The sequence below is a fragment of the Rhinoraja longicauda genome, chromosome 8 (genome assembly GCF_053455715.1).
Source record: "Rhinoraja longicauda isolate Sanriku21f chromosome 8, sRhiLon1.1, whole genome shotgun sequence".
In the NCBI taxonomy this organism is placed as follows: Eukaryota; Metazoa; Chordata; class Chondrichthyes; order Rajiformes; family Arhynchobatidae; genus Rhinoraja; species Rhinoraja longicauda.
This window is the reverse complement of record NC_135960.1, coordinates 1,067,210-1,087,791: the sequence shown is the minus strand read 5'-3', so window position 1 is coordinate 1,087,791 and position 20,582 is coordinate 1,067,210. Positions and strand designations below refer to the sequence as shown.

The 20,582-nt window shown below is 48.1% G+C and overlaps 1 protein-coding gene across 1 annotated transcript in view; it reads left to right on the top strand.

Annotated features, from left to right (window-relative positions):
- The window catches only part of aamp (angio-associated, migratory cell protein), a 40,688-nt gene extending 20,372 nt beyond the window's left edge, over positions 1 to 20,316 (top strand). The window contains exons 8-11 of the mRNA XM_078404339.1: positions 1,797 to 1,909; positions 6,398 to 6,488; positions 9,878 to 10,032; positions 20,105 to 20,316. Of these exons, the coding sequence (XP_078260465.1) occupies positions 1,797 to 1,909; positions 6,398 to 6,488; positions 9,878 to 10,032; positions 20,105 to 20,180 (435 nt within the window). The 3' untranslated portion in view covers positions 20,181 to 20,316. The remainder of the gene's footprint in view (positions 1 to 1,796; positions 1,910 to 6,397; positions 6,489 to 9,877; positions 10,033 to 20,104) is intronic.
- Positions 20,317 to 20,582: the final 266 nt, after the last annotated feature.

Genomic DNA, 20,582 nt, shown 5'->3' with positions numbered 1-20,582 from the left:
GATGAGAGGAGATCTTATCGAAACGTATAAGATTATTAAGGGGTTGGACACGTTAGAGGCGGGAAACATGTTCCCAATGTTGGGGGAGTCCAGAACCAGGGGTCACAGTTTAAGAATAAGGGGTAGGTCATTTAGAACTGAGATGAGGAAAAAGGTTTTTAGTCAGAGAGTTGTGAATCTGTGGAATTCTCTGCCTCAGAAGGCAGTGGAGGCCAATTCTCTGAATGCATTCAGGAGAGAGCTAGATAGAGCTCTTAAGGATAGCGGAGTCAGGGGGTATGGGGAGAAGGCAGGAACAGGGTACTGATTGAGAATGATCAGCCATGATCACATTGAATGGCGGTGCTGGCTCGAAGGGCCGAATGGCCTCCTCCTGCACCTATTGTCTATTGTCTGTTTTTTGCTCAAAATAGATTAACTGATTAGTTTCACAATGGCCTATGGTCATTGTCCAGTACTTTTCCTGCATTATGTTGAATAGTGACCACTCTTGAAAGCTATTTCATTTTCTGTTACACGATTTGGAATATCCCAGGGACATAGAAAACTACCGGAGAAAAGTAGATGAAGACAAATTGTGGTTGACCTATTTATCTCCCTTCGAGTAACAGACATACAGCATGGAAACAGGCCCTTCAGCCCAGCTTGCCCACGCTGACTAACGTGCCCCGTCTACACTTGTCCCACCTGCCCATGTTTGGCCGAGATCCTCTAAAATGGATGTAATGCTGAGGCTATATAAGACGCTGGTCAGGCCGCATTTGGAATATTGTGAGCAATTTTGGGCCCCATATCTGAGGAAGGTTGTGCTGGCTCTGGAGAGGGTCCAGAGGAGGTTTACAAGAATGATGGTAGACACAAAATGCTGGAGTAACTCAGCGGGTCAGGCAGCATCTCGGGAGAGAAGGAATGGGTTTCTTTCTTTCCATCTCTCACGAGATGCTGCCTGACCTGCTGAGTTACTCCAGCATTTTGTGTCTACCTTCGATTTAAACCAGCATCTGCAGTTATTTTCCTACACGTACAAGAATGATCCCAGGAATGAGTGGGTTAACATATGATAAGCGTTTGTCGGCACTGGGCCTGTACTCGCTGAAGTTTAGAAGAATGAGGGGGGACCTCATTGAAACGTACAGAATATTGAAAGGCCTGGATAGAGTGGATGTGGAGAGGATGTTTCCACTAATGGAAGAGTCTAGGACCAGAGGGCACAGCCTCAGAATTAAAGGACGTTCTTTTAGGAAGCAGATGAGAAGGGTTGTGAATCTGTGGGATTCTTTGCCACAGACGGCTGTGGAGGCCACAAGTCAGTGGATATTTTTACGGCAGATATAGATAGATTCTTGATTTGTACGGGTGTCGGGGGTTATGGGGAGAAGGCAGGAGAATGGGGTTAGGAGGGAGAGTTAGATCAGCCGTGATTGAATGGCGGAGTAGACTTGATGGACCGAATGTCCTAATTCTACTCTTATTCACCCAGAGAGTTGTGAATTTGTGGAATTCTCTGCCACAGAGGGCAGTGGAAGCCAAATCACTGGATGGGTTTAAGAGAGCTCTAGAGGCTAGTGGAATCAAGGGATATGGGGAGAAGGCAGGCACAGGTTACTGATTGTGGACGATCAGCCATGATCACAATGAATGGCGGTGCTGGCTGGAAGGGCCGAATGGTCTCCTCCTGCACCTATTGTCTATGTTTCTGTTTCTATTCCTTATGAGGTTATTCCCGGCGCGTGTCTTCTCTTCTCTTTCTCTCCTTGCTGCATTTCTAGTGTGCTGACTGTTCATTGTGTCCACAGGTGGTCGGTGTCCTTTCAGTTCCCAAGAGCATCAACGATCAGGTGGAGAAAGAACAAATGGATGAAGCAGATGCCAACTCCAACTCCGTGGAGTCTGTGGGATTCTGTAACGCGTAAGCCAAATCTTCCTTCGTATTTGCTCAATCCTCACCTTAAACCTGTAGGAAAATAAACTGCGGATGCTGGTTGAAATCGAAGGTAGACACAAAATGCTGGAGTAACTCAGCGGGTCAGGCAGCATCTGCGGAGAACATGGATAGGTGACGTTTCACAGAGTGCTGGAGTAACTCAGCGGGTCAGGCAGCATCTGTGGAGAACATGGATAGGTGACGTTTCACAGAGTGCTGGAGTAACTCAGCAGGTCAGGCAGCATCTGTGGAGAACATGGATAGGTGACGTTTCACAGAGTGCTGGAGTAACTCAGCGGGTCAGGCAACGTTTCGGAAGAGAAGGAATGGGCGATGTTTCGGGTCAAGACCCTTCTTCAGCCCACTCAGTAAAACATACAAGAGGCGACATTGTTACGCCATTTTACGGTCCCAGCTGCAGTTGATCACAAAGGCCCCCTGCAGCCTGGGGTACTGTGTGCAGATTTGATCTCCAAATTTGAGGAAGAACATCCTTGTTATTGAGGGAGTACAGCGTAGGTTCACTAGGTTAATTCCCAGGATGGCGGGCTGTCGTATGTTGAAAGACTGGAGCGACTGGGCTTTTTAAAAGGACGAGAGGGGATCTTATTGAAACATATAAGATTATTAAGGGATTGGACACTCTAGAGGCAGGAAACATGTTCGCAATGTTGGGGGAGTCCAGAACCAGCACTTCGAGCCAGCACCACCATCCACTGTGATCATGGCTGATCATCCATAATCAGTATCCTGTTCCTGCCTTCTCCCCATATCCCTTGATTCCGCTATCTTTAAGAGCTCTATCTAACTCTCTCTTGAAAGCATCCAGAGAATTGGCCTCCACTGCCTTCTGAGGCAGAGAATTCCACAGATTCACAACTCTCTGAATGAAAAAGTTTTTCCTCATCTTCATTCTAAATGGCCGACCCCTTATTCTTAAACTGTGGCCCCTGGTTCTGGACTCCCCCAACATTGGGAACATGTTTCTTGCCTCTAGCTTAATAATCTTATATGTTTCAATAAGATCCCCTCTCATCCTTCAAAATTCCAGTGTATACAAGCCCAGTCGCTCCAGTCTTTCAACATACGACAATCCCGCCATCCCGGGAATTAACCCGGTGAACCTACGCTGCACGCCCTCAATAGCAAATGTTAAGACTATTCCCAAATATTGAGCGCTGGTTTGTCGGAGAAAGAGTTAATGGTACTACCCTGGTCTTTCTCAATGTTCCTTGGTAGATGGCAGGGTGAGTAATGAACTGTCGTGCTTACACAGTGGTTGGCTTGGTTCCCTGGCTCTGTGTATTGTCAAACAACCGCGGGATGTGGAGGCTGGGGTCGGATGTTCTTGGGGAGGTCACGGAGTCATACACAGAGCGCACAGTCATAGAATCATAGACCCGTACGGTATGGAAACAGGCACCAGTGCTGTCCGATTCACCTCTACCCCATTGCGGACATTGGTCTGTGTCTCTGGAACTGGTGCGCGACAATGCTGAGAACTATATTCTGCACTTTGTATCTTCCCCTTTGCACTCACAGAGAGTGGTGAGTCTGTGGAATTCTCTGCCACAAAAGGTAGTTGAGGCCAGTTCATTGGCTATATTTAAGAGGGAGTTAGATGTGGCCCTTGTGGCTAAAGGGATCAGGGGGTATGGAGAGAAGGCAGATGCAGGTTACTGAGCTGGATGATCAGCCATGATCATATTGAATGGCAGTGCAGGCTCGAAGGGCCAAATGGCCTACTCCTGCACCTATTTTCTATGTTTCTACCTGTTGGACTTGAGTTTGACTTGATAGTATTTATGTATAGTATTATCTAATTAAAGGTAGACACTCAATGCTGGAGTAACTCAGCGGGACAGGCAGCATCTCGGGTGAGAAGGAATGGGTGACGTTTCGGGTCGAGACCCTCCTTCAGAAGGGTCTCGACCCGTAACGTCACCCATTCCTTCTCTCCAGAGATGCTGCATGACCCGCTGAGTTACTCCAGCATTTTGTGTCTACCTTCGATTTTAACCAGCACCTGCAGTTTTTTTCCTACACATATTATCTAATTAGTTTAGTTTAGAGATACAGCACGGAAACAGGCCCTTTGGGGCCACTGAGTCGGCACCGACCAGTGATCCCCGCACATTAACACTGTCCTATACCCACCAGGGACAATTGTACATTGATACCAAGCCAATGAACCTACAAACTTGCATGTCTTTGGAGTGTGGGAGGTTAACCAAAGATCTCGGGAAAAACCCACGCAGGTCACGGGGAGAACGTACAAACTCCATACAGACAGCGCCCGTAATTGGGATGGAACCCGGGTCTCTGGCGCTGTGAGGCAGCAGCTCTACCCGCTGCGTCATCGTGCCTGCCGCCCTAAATCTGATCAGATTGTATAGCATGTAAAAACTGAACTCTTCACCGTAACTTGGTACATGTGACATTTATTTATAGTCTTGATCCAGGTGTCAACTTCTTCACATCGGCGAGACCAAGCGCAGGCTCGGCGATCGTTTTGCTCAACACCTCCGCTCAGTCCGTCTTAACCAACCTGATTTCCCGGTGGCTCAGCACTTCAACTCCCCCTCCCATTCCCAATCTGACCTTTCTTTCCTGGGCCTCCTTCATTGTCAGAGTGAGGCCCAGCGCAAATTGGAGGAACAGCACCTCATATTTCGCTTGGGTAGTTTACATCCCAACGGTATGAACATTGACTTCTCTAACTTCAGATAGTCCCTACTTTCTCTCTCTATCCCCTCCCCCTTCCCAGTTCTCCCACTAGTCTTCCTGTCTCCGACTACATTCTATCTTTGTCCCGCCCCCTCCCCTGACATCAGTCTGAAGAAGGGTCTCGACCCGAAACGTCATCCATTCCTTCTCTTCCGAGAAGCTGCCTGACCCGCTGAGTTACTCCAGCACTCTGTGTCTGCTGTTCCTTGTATTTACAAGAGTATTATCTGATCGAAACGGATGGCACACATAACAAAACTTATGACAATAATAAACCTAAGCCTAAATCTGACCAAGTTGGCATACTGGGCTAGTCCCCAATCACCTGCATTTGGGCCCTGTCCCACTAAACCCTTCCTGATCACATATCTGTCCAAATGTCTTTTGAATTGACAGATTCAATAATAATAATATATTCCTTTATTCGTCCCACACCGGGGAAATTTACAAGGACATTCACCACCATCTCCAAGGCGATTGGGCGTGAATGATCATGGCATCCTTAGGAGAGACCCTTGGACCATCTTTAATCGGACTTTACTGGACTTTATCTTGCACTAAATGTTATTCCCTTTATACTGCAACTGCACACTGCGGACGGCTCGATTGTAATCATGTAAAATCTGACCTTTCTGGCTGGACAGCACGCAACTGGAGTTTAGAAGGATGAGAAGGGATCTTACAGAGACGTATAAAATGATAAAAGGACTGGACAAGCTAGATGCAGGAAAAATGTTCCCAATGTTGGGGGAGTCCAGAACCAGGGGCTAAGAATAAAGGGGAGGCCATTTAAAACTGAGGTGAGAAGAAACCTTTTCACCCAGAGAGTTGTGAATTTGTGGAATTCTCTGCCACAGAGGGCAGTGGAGGCCGATTCACTGGATGGATTTAAAAGAGAGTTAGATAGTGCTCGAGGGGCTAGTGGAATCAAGGGGTTTGGGGAGAAGGCAGGCACAAGGTACTGATTGTGGATGATCAGCCATGATCATGTTGAATGGCGGTGCTGGCTCAAAGGGCAAAATGGCCTCCACCTGCACCTATTTTCTATGTTTTACCAAAAAGCTTCTCTCTGTACCTCGATTAACATGACAACAGATTAAACATCCAAATTATATTTTAAGTTAGCACTGCAATCATTCTTGGTTTTAGTGCTGTGGTGGCGCAAGGGGCAGCCCAGTGGCATAGACAATAGACAATAGGTGCAGGAGGAGGCCATTCGGCCCTTTGAGCCAGCACCGCTATTCAATGTGATCATGGCTGATCATTTTCAATCAGTACCCCGTTCCTGCCTTCTCCCCATACCCCCTGACTCCGCTATCCTTAAGAGCTCCATCTAGCTCTCTCTTGAAAGCATCCAGAGAATTGGCCTCCACTGCCTTCTGAGGCAGAGAATTCCACATGGAATCACGGTAGAGCTGCCGCCTTACAACACCATGGATCCCGGTTCCATCCTGACTACGGGTGCTGTCTGTACGGAGTTTGTACATTCTCCCCGTGACCACATGGGTTTCCTCCGGGTGCTCCGGTTTCTTCCCACACTCCAAAGACGTGCAGTTTGTAGGTTAATTGGTTTCTGTACATTGTAAATTGTCTCTAGTGTGTGTAGGATAGTGTTAGTGTAATGGGATGGTCGTAGGTCGGCGCGGACTCGGTGGGCCGAAGGGCCTGTTTCCGTGCTGTATCTCTAAAATGTAACTTAGTAAAGTCTGAAGTCTCTGTTGCTGATCTTTTGTTTGGTTCCCGCAGGCTTCCACTCGTTGCCGTCGGTTACTTAGACGGTACCATCGGGATCTGGGACGTCCCGTCACAGACACTTCGACACAAGTGGCAGCTTCAGGTAAGCCTCAGGTCCCGGGGGGATGGGGGGGGGGCTGCATCTCCACCTCCCTCCCATGTCCGCGTGTGACTCGCACGCCCTGTCCTGCAGCTCTCCATCTCTGGGCCTGGGTGGCCAGCGGGTGACAGGAGAGGTCACCCTGTTAGAGGCAAGATGTTGCAGAGTCATCGAGACCAACAATGTGGAGACGGGTAATTGGCTAGGTAAATGTAAAAATTGTCCCTAGTGTGTGTAGGATAGTGTTAGTGTGCGGGGATCGCTGGTCGCCGTGGACACGGTGGGCCGAAGGGCCTGTTTCCACGTTGTATCTCACAACTAAATCCCTCCAAACCTGTCCTATCCAAGTACCTGTCTAATTGTATCTTAATCGTTGCGATAGTCCTTGCCTTAACTACCTCCTCTGGCAGCACTCCCACCATCCTTATGTAAACAAATTATCACTTGCATTCATATTAAATCTGTCCCCCTTCACCTTAAACCCATGTCCTCTTGTTCTCGTGTTGTTAAGCTGGAAAGGGTGCAAAGAAGATTTACAAGGATGTTGCCAGGACTCGAGGGCCTGAGCTATATATAGGGAGAGATTGGGCAGGTTGGGACTTGATGAGAACACCCCTCATCCTCCTGTGCTCCAAAGAATAAAGGTGGGGAAAAAATCATGTGGGGAATAGATTGCACATTCAATGAAGAGGCTGCAGGTGTGTGTTGGGAAAGATCTGGGAGAGTCGGGCCTTTCGCCCAGAGTCGTCATCGGCGGTCACTGGAAGCGGGTATGACTGTCCTCACCATAGGGTCGGGTCGCCTGTGCGTGGCTTTGTTTAACGTGGGGAGACTGGTGCACAGACAGCCACCACATGGTCCTTGACAGATCTGGGTCAGGATCCAGTGGCGTGGAGTCCAAGACGACCGGGGACCCTTTTCTGTTGCAGCCTTCATCCATCCGCCTTCCCAGCCGTTGTGACGCTCCACTGAAGTCAGCCATCATCCTCCCTCCGCCTGTTCCACCGTTGAGGTCTTGGTTGGATTGCTCTTTGTCAGGGACCCTCCCCCCTTCCCAAATTTGAGGAAGGATATTCTTGCTATTGAGGGCGTGCAGCGTAGGTTTACTAGGTTAATTCCCGGAATGGCAGGACTGTCATATGTTGAAAGACTGGAGCGACTAGGCTTGTATACACTGGAATTTAGAAGGATGAGAGGAGATTTTATCCAAACGTATAAGATTATTAAGGGGTTGGACACGTTAGAGGCAGGAAACATGTTCCCAATGTTGGGGGAGTCCAGAACCAGGGGCCACAGTTTAAGAATAAGGGGTAGGCCATTTAGAACTGAGATGAGGAAAAACTTTTTCAGTCAGATAGTTGTGAATCTGTGGAATTCTCTGCCTCAGAAGGCAGTGGAGGCCAATTCTCTGGATGCATTCAAGAGAGAGCTAGATAGAGCTCTTAAGGATAGCGGAGTCAGGGGGTATGGGGAGAAGGCAGGAACGGGGTACTGATTGAGAATGTTCAGCCATGATAACATTGAATGGTGGTGCTGGCTCGAAGGGCCGAATGGCCTCCTCCTACACCTATTTTCTATTGACCTTACCGCCATGGGTGACCCTACCAGGAGCGTAGCTCCAGACGGCATCGCTCTCAGGATCTCAGGACCACACAAGCTTCTCCACCACCACAAGGTGACAGTCCACGGAGAGGAGTAGTAGATGACACTGTGGCAGCACACAGGTTCCCGGCGCTATCTTGTACCCTTCAAGTTTCAAAGTCCTTAAAAAGGGGGGGGGTGTTAACTTGGCCACCAAAGCTGGTTGTGCTGGCGGCAGCACTGGGTTGGTGTTGCAGGGATGCATGATCAGCCATGATCACCGTGAATGGCAGTGCTGGCTCGATGGACCGCATGGCCTCCTCCTGCACCTATTGTCTATTGGATCGGCATGGCCCGGTGATGTGTCAATGTCCTTCGCTTGTCCATCTTCCCTGGTGCCTCCAGTGGCGTCCAATGCACATGGACTCCGACTGCTGCAGGGTACATGGGTAGGACAGGGTTAGAGAGATATGAGCCAAACGCAGGCAGGTGGGACTGGTGTAGCTGGGGCATGTTGGTTGGCGCGGACAAATTGGGCCGAAGGGTCTCTTTCCACTCTGTATCTACACTACGACTCTTTCTGTGCGATGTGAGTCTACAACTCTGAGCCAGGTAGACCATAGAAAATAGGTGCAGGAGGAGGTCATTCTGCCCTTCGAGCTAGCACCGCCATTCGCTGTGATCATGGCTGATCATCCACAATCAGTACTCCGTTCCTGCCTTCTCCCCATATCCCCTGACTCCGCTATCTTTAAGAGCTCTATCTAGCTCTCTCTTGAAAGCATCCAGAGAAATGGCCTCCACTGCCTTCTGAGGCAGAGAATTCCACAGATTCACAACACTCTGGGTGAAAAGGTTCTTCCTCACTTCAGTTCTAAACGGCCTACCCCTTATTCTTAAACTGTGGCCCCTGGTTCTGGACTCCCCCAACATCGGGAACATGTTTCCTGCCTCTAACGTGTCCAACTCCTTAATAATCTTATGTTTCAATAAGATCCCCTCTCATTCTTCTAAATTCCAGTGTATACAAGCCTAGTCGCTCCAGTCTTTCAACGTACGACAGTCCCGCCACCCCGGGGATTAACCTGGTGAACCTACACTGCAGGCCCTCAATAGCAAGAATGGCCTTCCAAAACTGCACACAGTAGTCCAGGTGCGGTCTCACTAGGGCCCTGTACAACTGCACGCAGTACTCCAGGAGCGGTCTCAGTAGGGCCCTGTACAACTGCACGCAGTATTCCAGGTGCGGTCTCACTAGGGCCCTGTACAACTGCATGCAGTACTCCAGGTGCGGTCTCACTAGGGCCCTGTACACACAGTACTCCAGGTGCAGTCTCACTAGGGCCCTGTACACACAGTACTCCAGGTGCAGTCTCACTAGGGCCCTGTACACACAGTACTCCAGGTGCGGTCTCACTAGGGCCCTGTACACACAGTACTCCAGGTGCGGTCTCACTAGGGCCCTGTACACACAGTACTCCAGGTGCGGTCTCACTAGGGCCCTGTACACACAGTACTCCAGGTGTGGTCTCACTAGGGCCCTGTACAACTGCACACAGTACTCCAGGTGCGGTCTCACTAGGGTCCTGTACAACTGCACACAGTACTCCAGGTGCGGTCTCACTAGGGCCCTGTACACACAGTATTCCAGGTGCGGTCTCACTAGGGCCCTGTACACACAGTACTCCAGGTGCGGTCTCACTAGGGCCCTGTACACACAGTATTCCAGGTGCGGTCTCACTAGGGCCCTGTACACACAGTACTCCAGGTGCGGGGGGACGGGAGCACTGACTGTTTCTTGCACCTTCCAGGCCGGCATTGTGCAGTTGCTGTGGGAGGAACACTCAGCGACCATCTACACCGGGAGCCTGGACGGCGTGGTGCGGGTTTGGGATGCCAGGACGGCAAGGATGGAAAGCGAGTGTTGTGGGCACACGGCCGAAATCCTGGACTTTGCGGTGAATAAGTGAGTGTCTCTGTCTCTGCTCCACCCTTACATCAACAAACCTGAGGTGCCCATGACTGGGTGGCAGAGTGGGTAGAGTTGCTGCCCTACGGCACCAGGGACCCGGGTTCCATCCCGACTATGGGCGCTGTCTGTACGGAGTTTGTAAGTTCTCCCCGTGACCTGCGTGGGTTTTCTCCGAGATCTTCGGTTTCATCCCACACTCCAAAGACGTACATGTTTGTAGGTAAATTGGCTTGCTATCAAGGGAAATCGTCCCCAGGGTGTGTAGGTTAGTGTTAGTGTGCGGGGATCGCTGGTCGGTGCGGACTAGGTGGGCCAAAGGGCCTGGTTCCACGCTGTATCTCTAAACTAAACTAAACTGGGACTGATCCAGTTAGAGCATCATACATCACAGAAATGGACCCAACACATCCCTGCCCGCCAGTTCACTGATCCCAGAATTAATGGTGGCCCATCTCACACTGTGGTGACACACACACACAGCTGTGGAGGCCAAGTCAATGGACAATTATTAAGGTGGAGATTAATTGATTCATTATTTGTCAGAGGTTATGGGGAGAAGGTAGACACACAATGCTGGAGTAACTCAGCGGGTCAGTCAGCATCTGTGGAGAACATGGATAGGTGACGTTTCACAGAGTGCTGGAGTAACTCAGCGGGTCAGGCAGCATCTGTGGAGAACATGGATAGGTGATGTTTCACAGAGTGCTGGAGTAACTCAGCGGGTCAGGCAGCATCTGTGGAGAACATGGATAGGTGACGTTTCACAGAGTGCTGGAGTAACTCAGCGGGTCAGGCAGCATCTGGAGAACACGGATAGGTGATGTTTCACAGAGTGCTGGAGTAACTTAGCGGGTCAGGCAGCATCTGTGGAGAGAAGGGATGTGTGATGTTTTGGGTCGTGACCCTTCTTCAGACTACCCCGCTGAGTTACTCCAGCATTGTGTGTCTACCTTCGATTTTAACCAGCATCTGCAGTTTTTTCCCTACACGGTTATGGGGAGAAGGCAGGAGAATGGGGTTAGGAGGGAGAGATAGATCAGCCATGATTGAATGGCGGAGTAGACTTGATGGACCGAATGGCCCAATTCTGCTCCAATCACTGATGAACTTTATGACTCTCAGAATATCTTTCAGTGAAATGTTCGTTGGTTCTTTATTATCACATGTACCATGGTGCAATGACTTTGCGTGCAGAATAGTAAGGTTATTGCTATAGAGAAGTACAATCCTGGGTCGGACAGAGTGAGTTCACTGAGTCTATAAGGTTGGCTGTAGGAGCATCGGCAGGTGTTTGACGGCATTTCACAGTCCGAGCTGCAGCTGCCCATAAAGGCCTGTTGCCACAGTCCCATGAAATGCTGTCCCTCTCATTAGACAATAGACAACAGGTGCAGGAGGAGGCCATTCAGCCCTTCTAGCCAGCACCGCCATTCATTGTGATCACGGCTGATCATCCACAATCAGTACCCCGTGCCTGCCCTCCACCCATAACCCCCTGACTCCGCTATCCTTAAGAGCTCTATCTAGCTCTCTCTTGAATGCATTCAGAGAATTGGCCTCCACTGCCTTCTGAGGCAGAGAATTCCACAGATTCACAACTCTCTGACTGAAAAAGTTTTTCCTCATCTCGGTTCTAAATGGCCTACCCCTTATTCTTAAACTGTGGCCCCTTGTTCTGGACTCCCCCAACATTGGGAACATGTTTCCTGCCTCTAACGTGTCCAACCCCTTAATAACCTTATATGTATCAATAAGATCCCCTCTCATCCTTCTAAATTCCAGTGTATACAAGCCTAGTCGCTCCATTCTTTCAACATATTGTGGTGCGTCGAAAAGCCCGAAATAAAGGTGAGGAGCCAGGTATTTCAGGAGGGATTTAATTGTGGTGTTCTCTAGACCAGTCGAGTCTGCCAGAGAGAGATCGCGCCTAAAATCCCGAACGAAAATCGGCCTACAGAGGGGCCGGCGGAGGGACAGGTGGAGGGAGCCGCGAAGGGGGGCGGCCCTTAGCTACGGGGATAAAGGACGGGATTTTAGGCGCATTCTGATTGAGAATGATCAGCCATGATCACATTGAATGGTGGTGCTGGCTCGAAGGGCCAAGTGGCCTACTCCTGCACCTATTGTCTATTGTCTATCTCTCACTGGCAGACTCTACTGGTCTAGAGAACACCACGATTAAATCCCTTCCGAAATACCTGGCTCCTCGCCTTTATTTCGGGCTTTTCGACGCGCCACATTGGTGACCCCGACAGTCCCGCCATCCCGTGCCCTCTCCTTGCCCTCTCCCTCATCCTTTGTGCCCTGGGGCTGCCTCCCACAGCCGACATTAAGGGCGTGGAAGGTGAGATCCCTGGCCCTTTCTTCAGTGTCTGCCGCCACCGCCGACTCCATGCACCCTCCTCTCCAGGTCCCGCTCCTCCAGCCCGGTCCCTGCACACCCTCGAAGTGTGTGAGAGCTGGACTTCTATGTCAGTACTCGTGACAAGCAAGGAGGTAGATCGGTGTAGGAAAAAAACTGCAGATGCTGGTTTAAATCGAAGGTAGACACACAGTGCTGGAGTAACTCAGAGGGTCAGGCAGCATCTCAGGAGAGAAGGAATGGGTGACGTTTCGGGTCGAGACCCTTCTTCAGACTGATGTCAGGGGAGGGGGCTGGACAAAGATAGAATGTAGTCGGAGACAGGAAGACTGGTGGGAGAACTGGGAAGGGGGAGGGGATAGAGAAGGAAGGCAGGGACTATCTGAAGTTAGAGAAGTCAATGTTCATACCGCTGGGGTGTAAACGACCCAAGCGCAATATGAGGTGCTGTTCCTCCAATCCCTGGTTTCCCCCTCTACCTTCCGGTTTGCAGCTTAATTGGCTTCGGTAAAATTGTAAATGGTCCCGAGTGTGTAGGATAGTGCGAGTGTACACGGTGATCTCTGATCGGCGCCGACTCGATGGGCCAAAGAGCCTGTTTCTGCGCTGTATGGAAAAGTCTAAAGGCTGTTAGTCAGCATGATTCATGGAAGTGCAGAGTTATTAGTCAGCATGTTTGCGTGTGGCTTTCACTGGGAAACGTTGCATTGACCAGCTCCCACTGTGTGCTGTTGCCCAATAATAACGCTCAAACCATTTCCTGAGGTCAGGGTCTATTTCCTCTGATTATTACGCTGAAAGCAAATGATGACGTCTGGACTTGTCATTCATAGAAACATCGAAACATAGACCTATAGGTGCAGGAGGAGGCCATTCGGCCCTTCGAGCCAGCACCACCATTCATTGTGATCATGGCTGATCATCCACAATCAGTAACCCGTGCCTGCCTTCTCCCCATATCCCTTGATTCCACTAGCCCCTAGAGCTCTATCTAACTCTCTTTTAAATTCATCCAGTGAATTGGCCTCCACTGCCCTCTGTGGCAGAGAATTCCACAAATTCACAACTCTCTGGGTGAAAAAGTTTTTTCTCACCTCAGTTTTAAATGGCCTCCCCTTTATTCTTAGACTGTGTGGCCCCTGGTTCTGGACTCGCCCAACATTGGGAACACTTTTCCTGCATCTAGCTTGTCCAGCCAGTCCTTTTATAATTTTATACGTCTCTATAAGATCCCCTCTCATCCTTCTAAACTCCAGTGAATGGAATTCACAGCACTCCGCTGAAAGACTGCAGATGCTGAAATTCAAACAGAATAGTGGGAGTAACTCGGCAATTTCATTAGGTCATTCGTGATAGGGGCAGAATTAGGCCATTCGGCCCATCAAGTCTACTCCGCCATTCAATCATGGCTGATCTATCTCTTCCTCCTAACCCCATTCTCCTGCCTTCTCCCCATAACCCCTGACACCCGCACTGATCAAGAATCTATCTATCTCTGCCTTAAAAATATCCACTGACTTGGCCTCCAAGTTTCTGTGGCAAAGAATCCCACAGGGAGCAAACTCAAAGCCAGCATTTATTTTGAGAGGCTTGTATACAAAAACAGAGATGTAATGCTGAGGCTGTACAAGGCGCTGGTCAGGCTGCATTTGGAGTAACTGTGAGCAGTTTTGGGCCCCATACCTGAGGAAGGATGTGCTGGCTCTGGAGAGGGTCCAGAGGAGGTTTACAAGAATGATCCCAGGAATGAGTGGGTTAACATATGATGAGCGTTTGTGGGCACTGGGCCTGTACTCGCTGGAGTTTAGAAGGATGAGGGGGGACCTCATTGAAACGTACAGAATAGTGAGCGGCCTGGATAGAGTGGATGTGGAGAGGATGTTTCCACTAGTGGGAGAGTCTAGGACCAGAGGGCACAGCCTCAGAATTAAAGGACGTTCCTTTAGGAAGGAGATGAGGAGGAATTTCTTTAGTCAGAGGGTGGTGAATCTGTGGGATTCTTTGCCACAGACGGCTGTGGAGGCCGAGTTAGTGGATATTTTTAAGGCAGAGATAGATTCTTGATCAGTGCGGGTGTCAGGGGTTGTGGGGGGAAGGCAGGAGAATGGGGTTAGGAGGGAGAGATAGATCGGCCATGATTGAATGGCGTAGACGATGGGCCGAATAACCTAATGCTACTATCACTTATGACCTTATGATTCCATCTTCTGCCTAAAAAATTCCTCCTCATCTCCTTCCTAAAGGAACGTCCTTTAATTCTGAGGCTGTGCCCTCTGGTCTTAGACTCTCCCACTAATGGAAACATCCTCTCCACATCCACTCTATCCAACATCTCTGGAGAACATGGATGGGTGACACTCGGGGTGGGGACCCCCTCCTCCACCTTTCTCTCCACACCCCCACAATCAGTCTGAAGAAGGCTTCCCACCCTAAACGTCACCTGGTGAAAGAGTCTAGGTCATAGCCTCAGAATTAAAGGAAGTTCCGGGCGGCACGGTGGCGCAGCGTAGAGTTGCTGCCTCACAGAGGAGACCTGGGTTCGATCCTGACTAAGGGGGCTGTCTGTACGGAGTTTGCACGATCATCCTGTGACTGCCTGCGTTTTCCCCAGGTGCTCTGGTTACTTAAAAGAAAGTGCAAGTTTGTAGATTAATTTGGCTTCTGTAAATTGTAAATTGTCCCCTAGTATGTAGGATAGCATTAGTGTACGGGGATCGCTGGTCGGCGTGGACCTGGTAGGCTGAAGGGCCTGTTTCCGCGTTGTATCTCTAAACGAAACTGAATACCAACAAAAGGTTCAGTGTGTATGTGTGTGTGCATATGTATATGTGTGTGTATTACACACACGCACGCACGCACGCACACACACACACACACACACACACACACAGACACTTACACACACACACACACACACACACACACACAGACAGACACTTACACACACACACACACACACACACACGCACGCACACACACACACACACACACACAGACACTTACACACACACACACACACACACACAGACACAGACAGACACTTACACACACACACACACACACGCACGCACGCACACACACACACACACACACACACACAGACACTTACACACACACACACACACACACACACACACACACACAGCAAATAAACAGACAACAGTAGACACAAAATGCTGGAGTAACTCAGCGGGTCAGGCAGCATCTTGGGAGAGAAGGAATGGGTGATGTTTTGGGTCGAGACCCTTCTTCAGACCTGACCCAAAACATCACCCATTCCTTCTCTCCTGAGATGCTGTCTGACCCGCTGAGTTACTCCAACATTTTGTGTCTACCGTCGATTTTAACCAGCATCTGCAGTTTTTTTTCCTAAACAAACAATAGTACAAAGTCAAGCCTATAAATCACTCTCAGTCCGATGAAGGGTCTCGATAGGTGCAGGAGGAGGCCATTCGGCCCCTCGAACAAGCACCACCATTCAATGTGATCATGGCTGATCATTCTCAATCAGTACCCCGTGAAGTGCGCGGTAATGTGCGCGTGCGCAGGATTCCTAGGCGGCGAGGCCTGTGGAATCAGTGATAATTTCCAGGCGTTTCGAAGAGATGTATTAATGAAATGAGTTACTTAAAGCTTAAATAAAGTTTAAGTAAATCGGAATTCTCGTTTATCTCACGACAATTTAAGTAACTCATTTCATTAGTTTTCCTACTGATGAAGGTGCCCTTGCTGCAGCATATACTTATCCAAAAAGGAAGTGTTACTTTTGCGGGGGTAATATCCATAATAGAGAGAGATGTTCTGCTCGAGAGGCAACTTGTAATAGTTGTGGCAAGAAGGGACATTATTCTAGAGTATGCAAGTCCAAAGCAACTCCTAAAAGTGTGACGGCTGCCATGTTTGTGCCTTCTTTATATGCAATTACAGCTGCATTTCCTCAGGGCTTGTCTCATGCAGTTACAATGGTATCTATCAATGGCCATACACTTAATGTACTACTTGATTCTGGCAGTTCAGAAAGTTTTAAAAGTGAACAAGTTGTGTCTCGACTAAATCTAACTATTATACCTTCAAATAGAGAAATCTCGATGGCTCTGACATCTCTCAATACTCAAATTATTGGATCTTGTATTGTTGACTTTATTCTGAACAAAGCTAGTTATAAATCTGTGTGTCTTGGTATTTTGGAAAATTTGTGTAGCGATATAATTCTAGGTCAGGATTTTCAGAAACAGCACAGATCACTTCAAATAATGTATGAAGGAACTATGCCTGATCTTGTATTGTCAAAGCCACCAGTATTGTGTGTTTTTTCTGCCGCATCTGTTGAATGTCCATCATTATTCGCTAATTTATTCTCTAAGTGCAAGCCAATTGCTACAAAATCAAGACACTTTAGTAAGGATGACAAAAACTTCATCAACACAGAGGTAACTAATCTTTTACGAGAAGGTATCATAGAGCCCAGCTCTTCCCCTTGGAGGGCACAAGTTGTCGTGGTTAAGGATCCCTTGGAGAGACATAGAAAGAGACTCTGCATTGATTACTCTCAAACTATAAACCAGTTCATGGAGCTTGATGCATACCCATTACCTCGTATAGATGATATTATCAATACATTAGCTAAGTATAAGGTATTCTCTACTTTTGACCTAAAAAGTGCTTACTACCAAATCCCTTTGAAAAAATCAGACAAGAAATACACTGCGTTTGAAGCAAATGGAAAATTATATCACTACTGCAGAGTTCCTTTTGGTGTAACTAATGGTGTGGCAGTTTTTCAGAGAGAGATGGACAAACTTGTTGAACTGGAAAACCTTAGAGATACTTTCCCTTATCTTGACAATATAACTATTGCAGGACAAGACCAAGCTGAACATGACAAAAATGTGCAACGGTTTTTAGAAGTTGTACATTCTAAAAATCTAACATTAAATGAGGCTAAGTCAATAATGTCAGTGCCATCAATTAATATTCTTGGTTATTGGGTTGGAAATGATACGATCAAGCCTGATCCAGAGAGACTCCGCCCACTCCAAGAGATACCTGTTCCAGCTACATTAAACTCTTTACGAAGGGTTCTTGGCATGTTTGCATATTACGCAAAATGGATACCGAATTTCTCTGACAAAATTCAACCTTTGATTAGAGCAAAATCTTTCCCCCTTGACTCTACAGCAATTGGTGCCTTTACTTCTTTAAAGAAACAATTAGAATCTGCGACATTACACGCCATCGATGAGGATCTCCCCTTTGTTGTTGAATGTGATGCCTCTGATTTAGCAGTATCAGCAACATTAAATCAAGGAGGACGACCAGTGGCTTTCATGTCTCGTACTCTCCAAGGTAGTGAATTGCATTACCCACCTGTTGAAAAGGAAGCTACTGCAATTATTGAAGCAGTGAGGAAATGGAGTCATTTCCTTGCTCGCCAGCACTTCACTTTGATAACAGATCAGCGTTCAGTAGCTTTTATGCTAGATAATCGGAAGCGAACGAAGATTAAAAACAGTAAAATTCATGGATGGAGGATTGAATTATCTGCTTATAGTTATTCAATTGAGTACCGCCCTGGTAAGGATAATGTTGCTCCGGATACCTTAACTCGAGCATTTTGTGCCTCTGTTCATTCTTCTGCACTCACTGATCTTCACAATGGGCTGTGTCATCCTGGAGTCACTCGTATGTTACACTATGTTCGTTCCAAAAACTTACCTTTCTCTACAGAAGATGTGAAGATGACGTGTGCTTCGTGTAGAATCTGTGCTGAATTAAAACCAAGGTTCTTCCGTCCTCAAGAAGGAAGATTGATCAAAGCTACTCAACCTATGGAATGTTTGAGTATTGACTTCAAAGGGCCTTTACCATCCTCCTCTCAAAATGTTTATATACTTACCATAATTGATGAATATTCGAGGTTTCCATTTGCTTTTCCTTGTCGAAATATGTCAGCTGCTACGGTTATCAAATGTTTAGATCAACTGTTTTCATTCTGTGGATTTCCAAGTTACATACATTCTGATAGGGGCGCCTCATTCATGTCGAAAGATTTAAAGGACCACCTTTCTAATAGAGGAATTGCAACAAGTAAAACAACACCATATCATCCTATTGGAAATGGTCAGGTTGAGAGGTATAACGGAATCATTTGGAAAGCAGTGAAACTGGCTTTAAAGTCAAATGACATACCAGATCGGCAGTGGGAATGTGTTCTACCAGATGCATTACACTCCATCAGATCTCTACTGTCAACCGCTACCAATACTACTCCACATGAGCGGTTCTTTAACTTCAAACGGCGTTCTTCTAGTGGTACTTCTCTGCCATCCTGGTTGACTATCCCTGGGACTGTGCTGCTTCGTCGGTATGTCCGATCAAATAAGAATGAGCCCCTTGTTGATGAAGTTGAACTGACTGATGTCAACCCTTCTTATGCAACTATCAAGTATCAGGATGGACGTCAGTCAACTGTCTCACTTCGTCACCTTGCACCATGTCCATCTTCTCCATCAGCTCCATCACTCCTTGATAATCGAGAACTTCTTTCAACACTCCCATCATCTCCTATGAAAACTTCTACAAGTAATTCTAAAATTGAAAATGTAAATAACAATATGAGTGAAGTTGATGACCAAGCAACATATGTACCACCAGCTATGGAAACACCATTATCTCCTGATGCTCCTGTGCTGCGACGGTCATCAAGACCTACTAAACCTCCTGACCGTCTCACTTATAAATAGGAGGGGAGAATGAAGTGTGCGGTAATGTGCGCGTGCGCGGGAATGTGCGCGTGTGCGGTAATGTGCGCATGCGCAGGATTCCTAGGCGGCGAGGCCTGTGGAATCAGTGATAATTTCCAGGCGTTTCGAAGAGATGTATTAATGAAATGAGTTACTTAAAGCTTAAATAAAGTTTAAGTAAATCGGAATTCTCGTTTATCTCACGACACCCCGTTCCTGCCTTCTCCCCATACCCCCTGACTCCGCTATCCTTAAGAGCTCTATCCAGCTCTCTCTTGAATGCATTCAGAGAATTGGCCTCCACTGCCTTCTGAGGCAGAGAATTCCACAGATTCACAACTCTCTGACTGAAAAAGTTTTTCCTCATCTCCGTTCTAAATGGCCGACCCCTTATTCTTAAACTGTGGCCCCTGGTTCTGGACTCCCCCAACATTGGGAACATGTTTCCTGCCTCTAATGTGTCCAACCCCTTAATAATCTTATATGTCTCGATAAGATCCCCTCTCATCCTTCTAAATTCCAGTGTATACAAGCCTAGTCGCTCCAGTCTTTCAACATATGACAGTCCCGCCATTCCGGGAATTAACCTAGTAAACCTACGCTGCACGCCCTCAATAGCAAGAATATCCTTCCTCAAACTTGGAGACCAAAACTGTACACAGTACTCCAGGTGCGGTCTCACTAGGGCCCTGTACAACTGCACACAGTACTCCAGGTGCGGTCTCACTGGGGCCCTGTACAACTGCACACAGTACTCCAGGTGCGGTCTCACTAGGGCCCTGTACAACTGCACACAGTACTCCAGGTGCGGTCTCACTAGGGCCCTGTACAACTGCACACAGTACTCCAGGTGCGGTCTCACTGGGGCCCTGTACAAATGTAGACTAATATTCCTATGACTAACTGTTGTGAACTCCACAAAAATACCTGTGAGTAACAGTTTGTTTTAAACTCCTCGCAGGGAGGCGTCTGTGATCGTCAGCGCTTCAGGGGACCGGACGGCCAAGGTGTTTTGCCTCCAGCGACCAGATCGGTAGGCAGTGTGACTCCCCTTCACACCCCACCCACAGACTGCTGCTGCCCGGGGGTGGGGGGGCAGTTGAACACAGCCGGGACAAAGGCACTGTCCTTCCACACTGACTTTATCAAAGAAAAATAAAATGCTTCATTTTTTTTTAATGCTTTTAATTTCAAAAAGGAACCTGATGCACCTTTGACCGGATTTCCAAGACATCTTGACGATGTGAGGTTTAATCTGAGCTTACATATTGTCTCGTGTGCGGAGATACAGTGAGAATCTTGTTCTGCGTACTGTCCTGTCAAGGCATACCGTACATGAATGAGTACAGTAGGTCTTCCTTTAGTTTAGTCTGAAGAAGGGTCTCGACCTGAAACGCCAACCATTCCTTCTCTCCAGAGATGCTGCCTGGCCCGCTGAG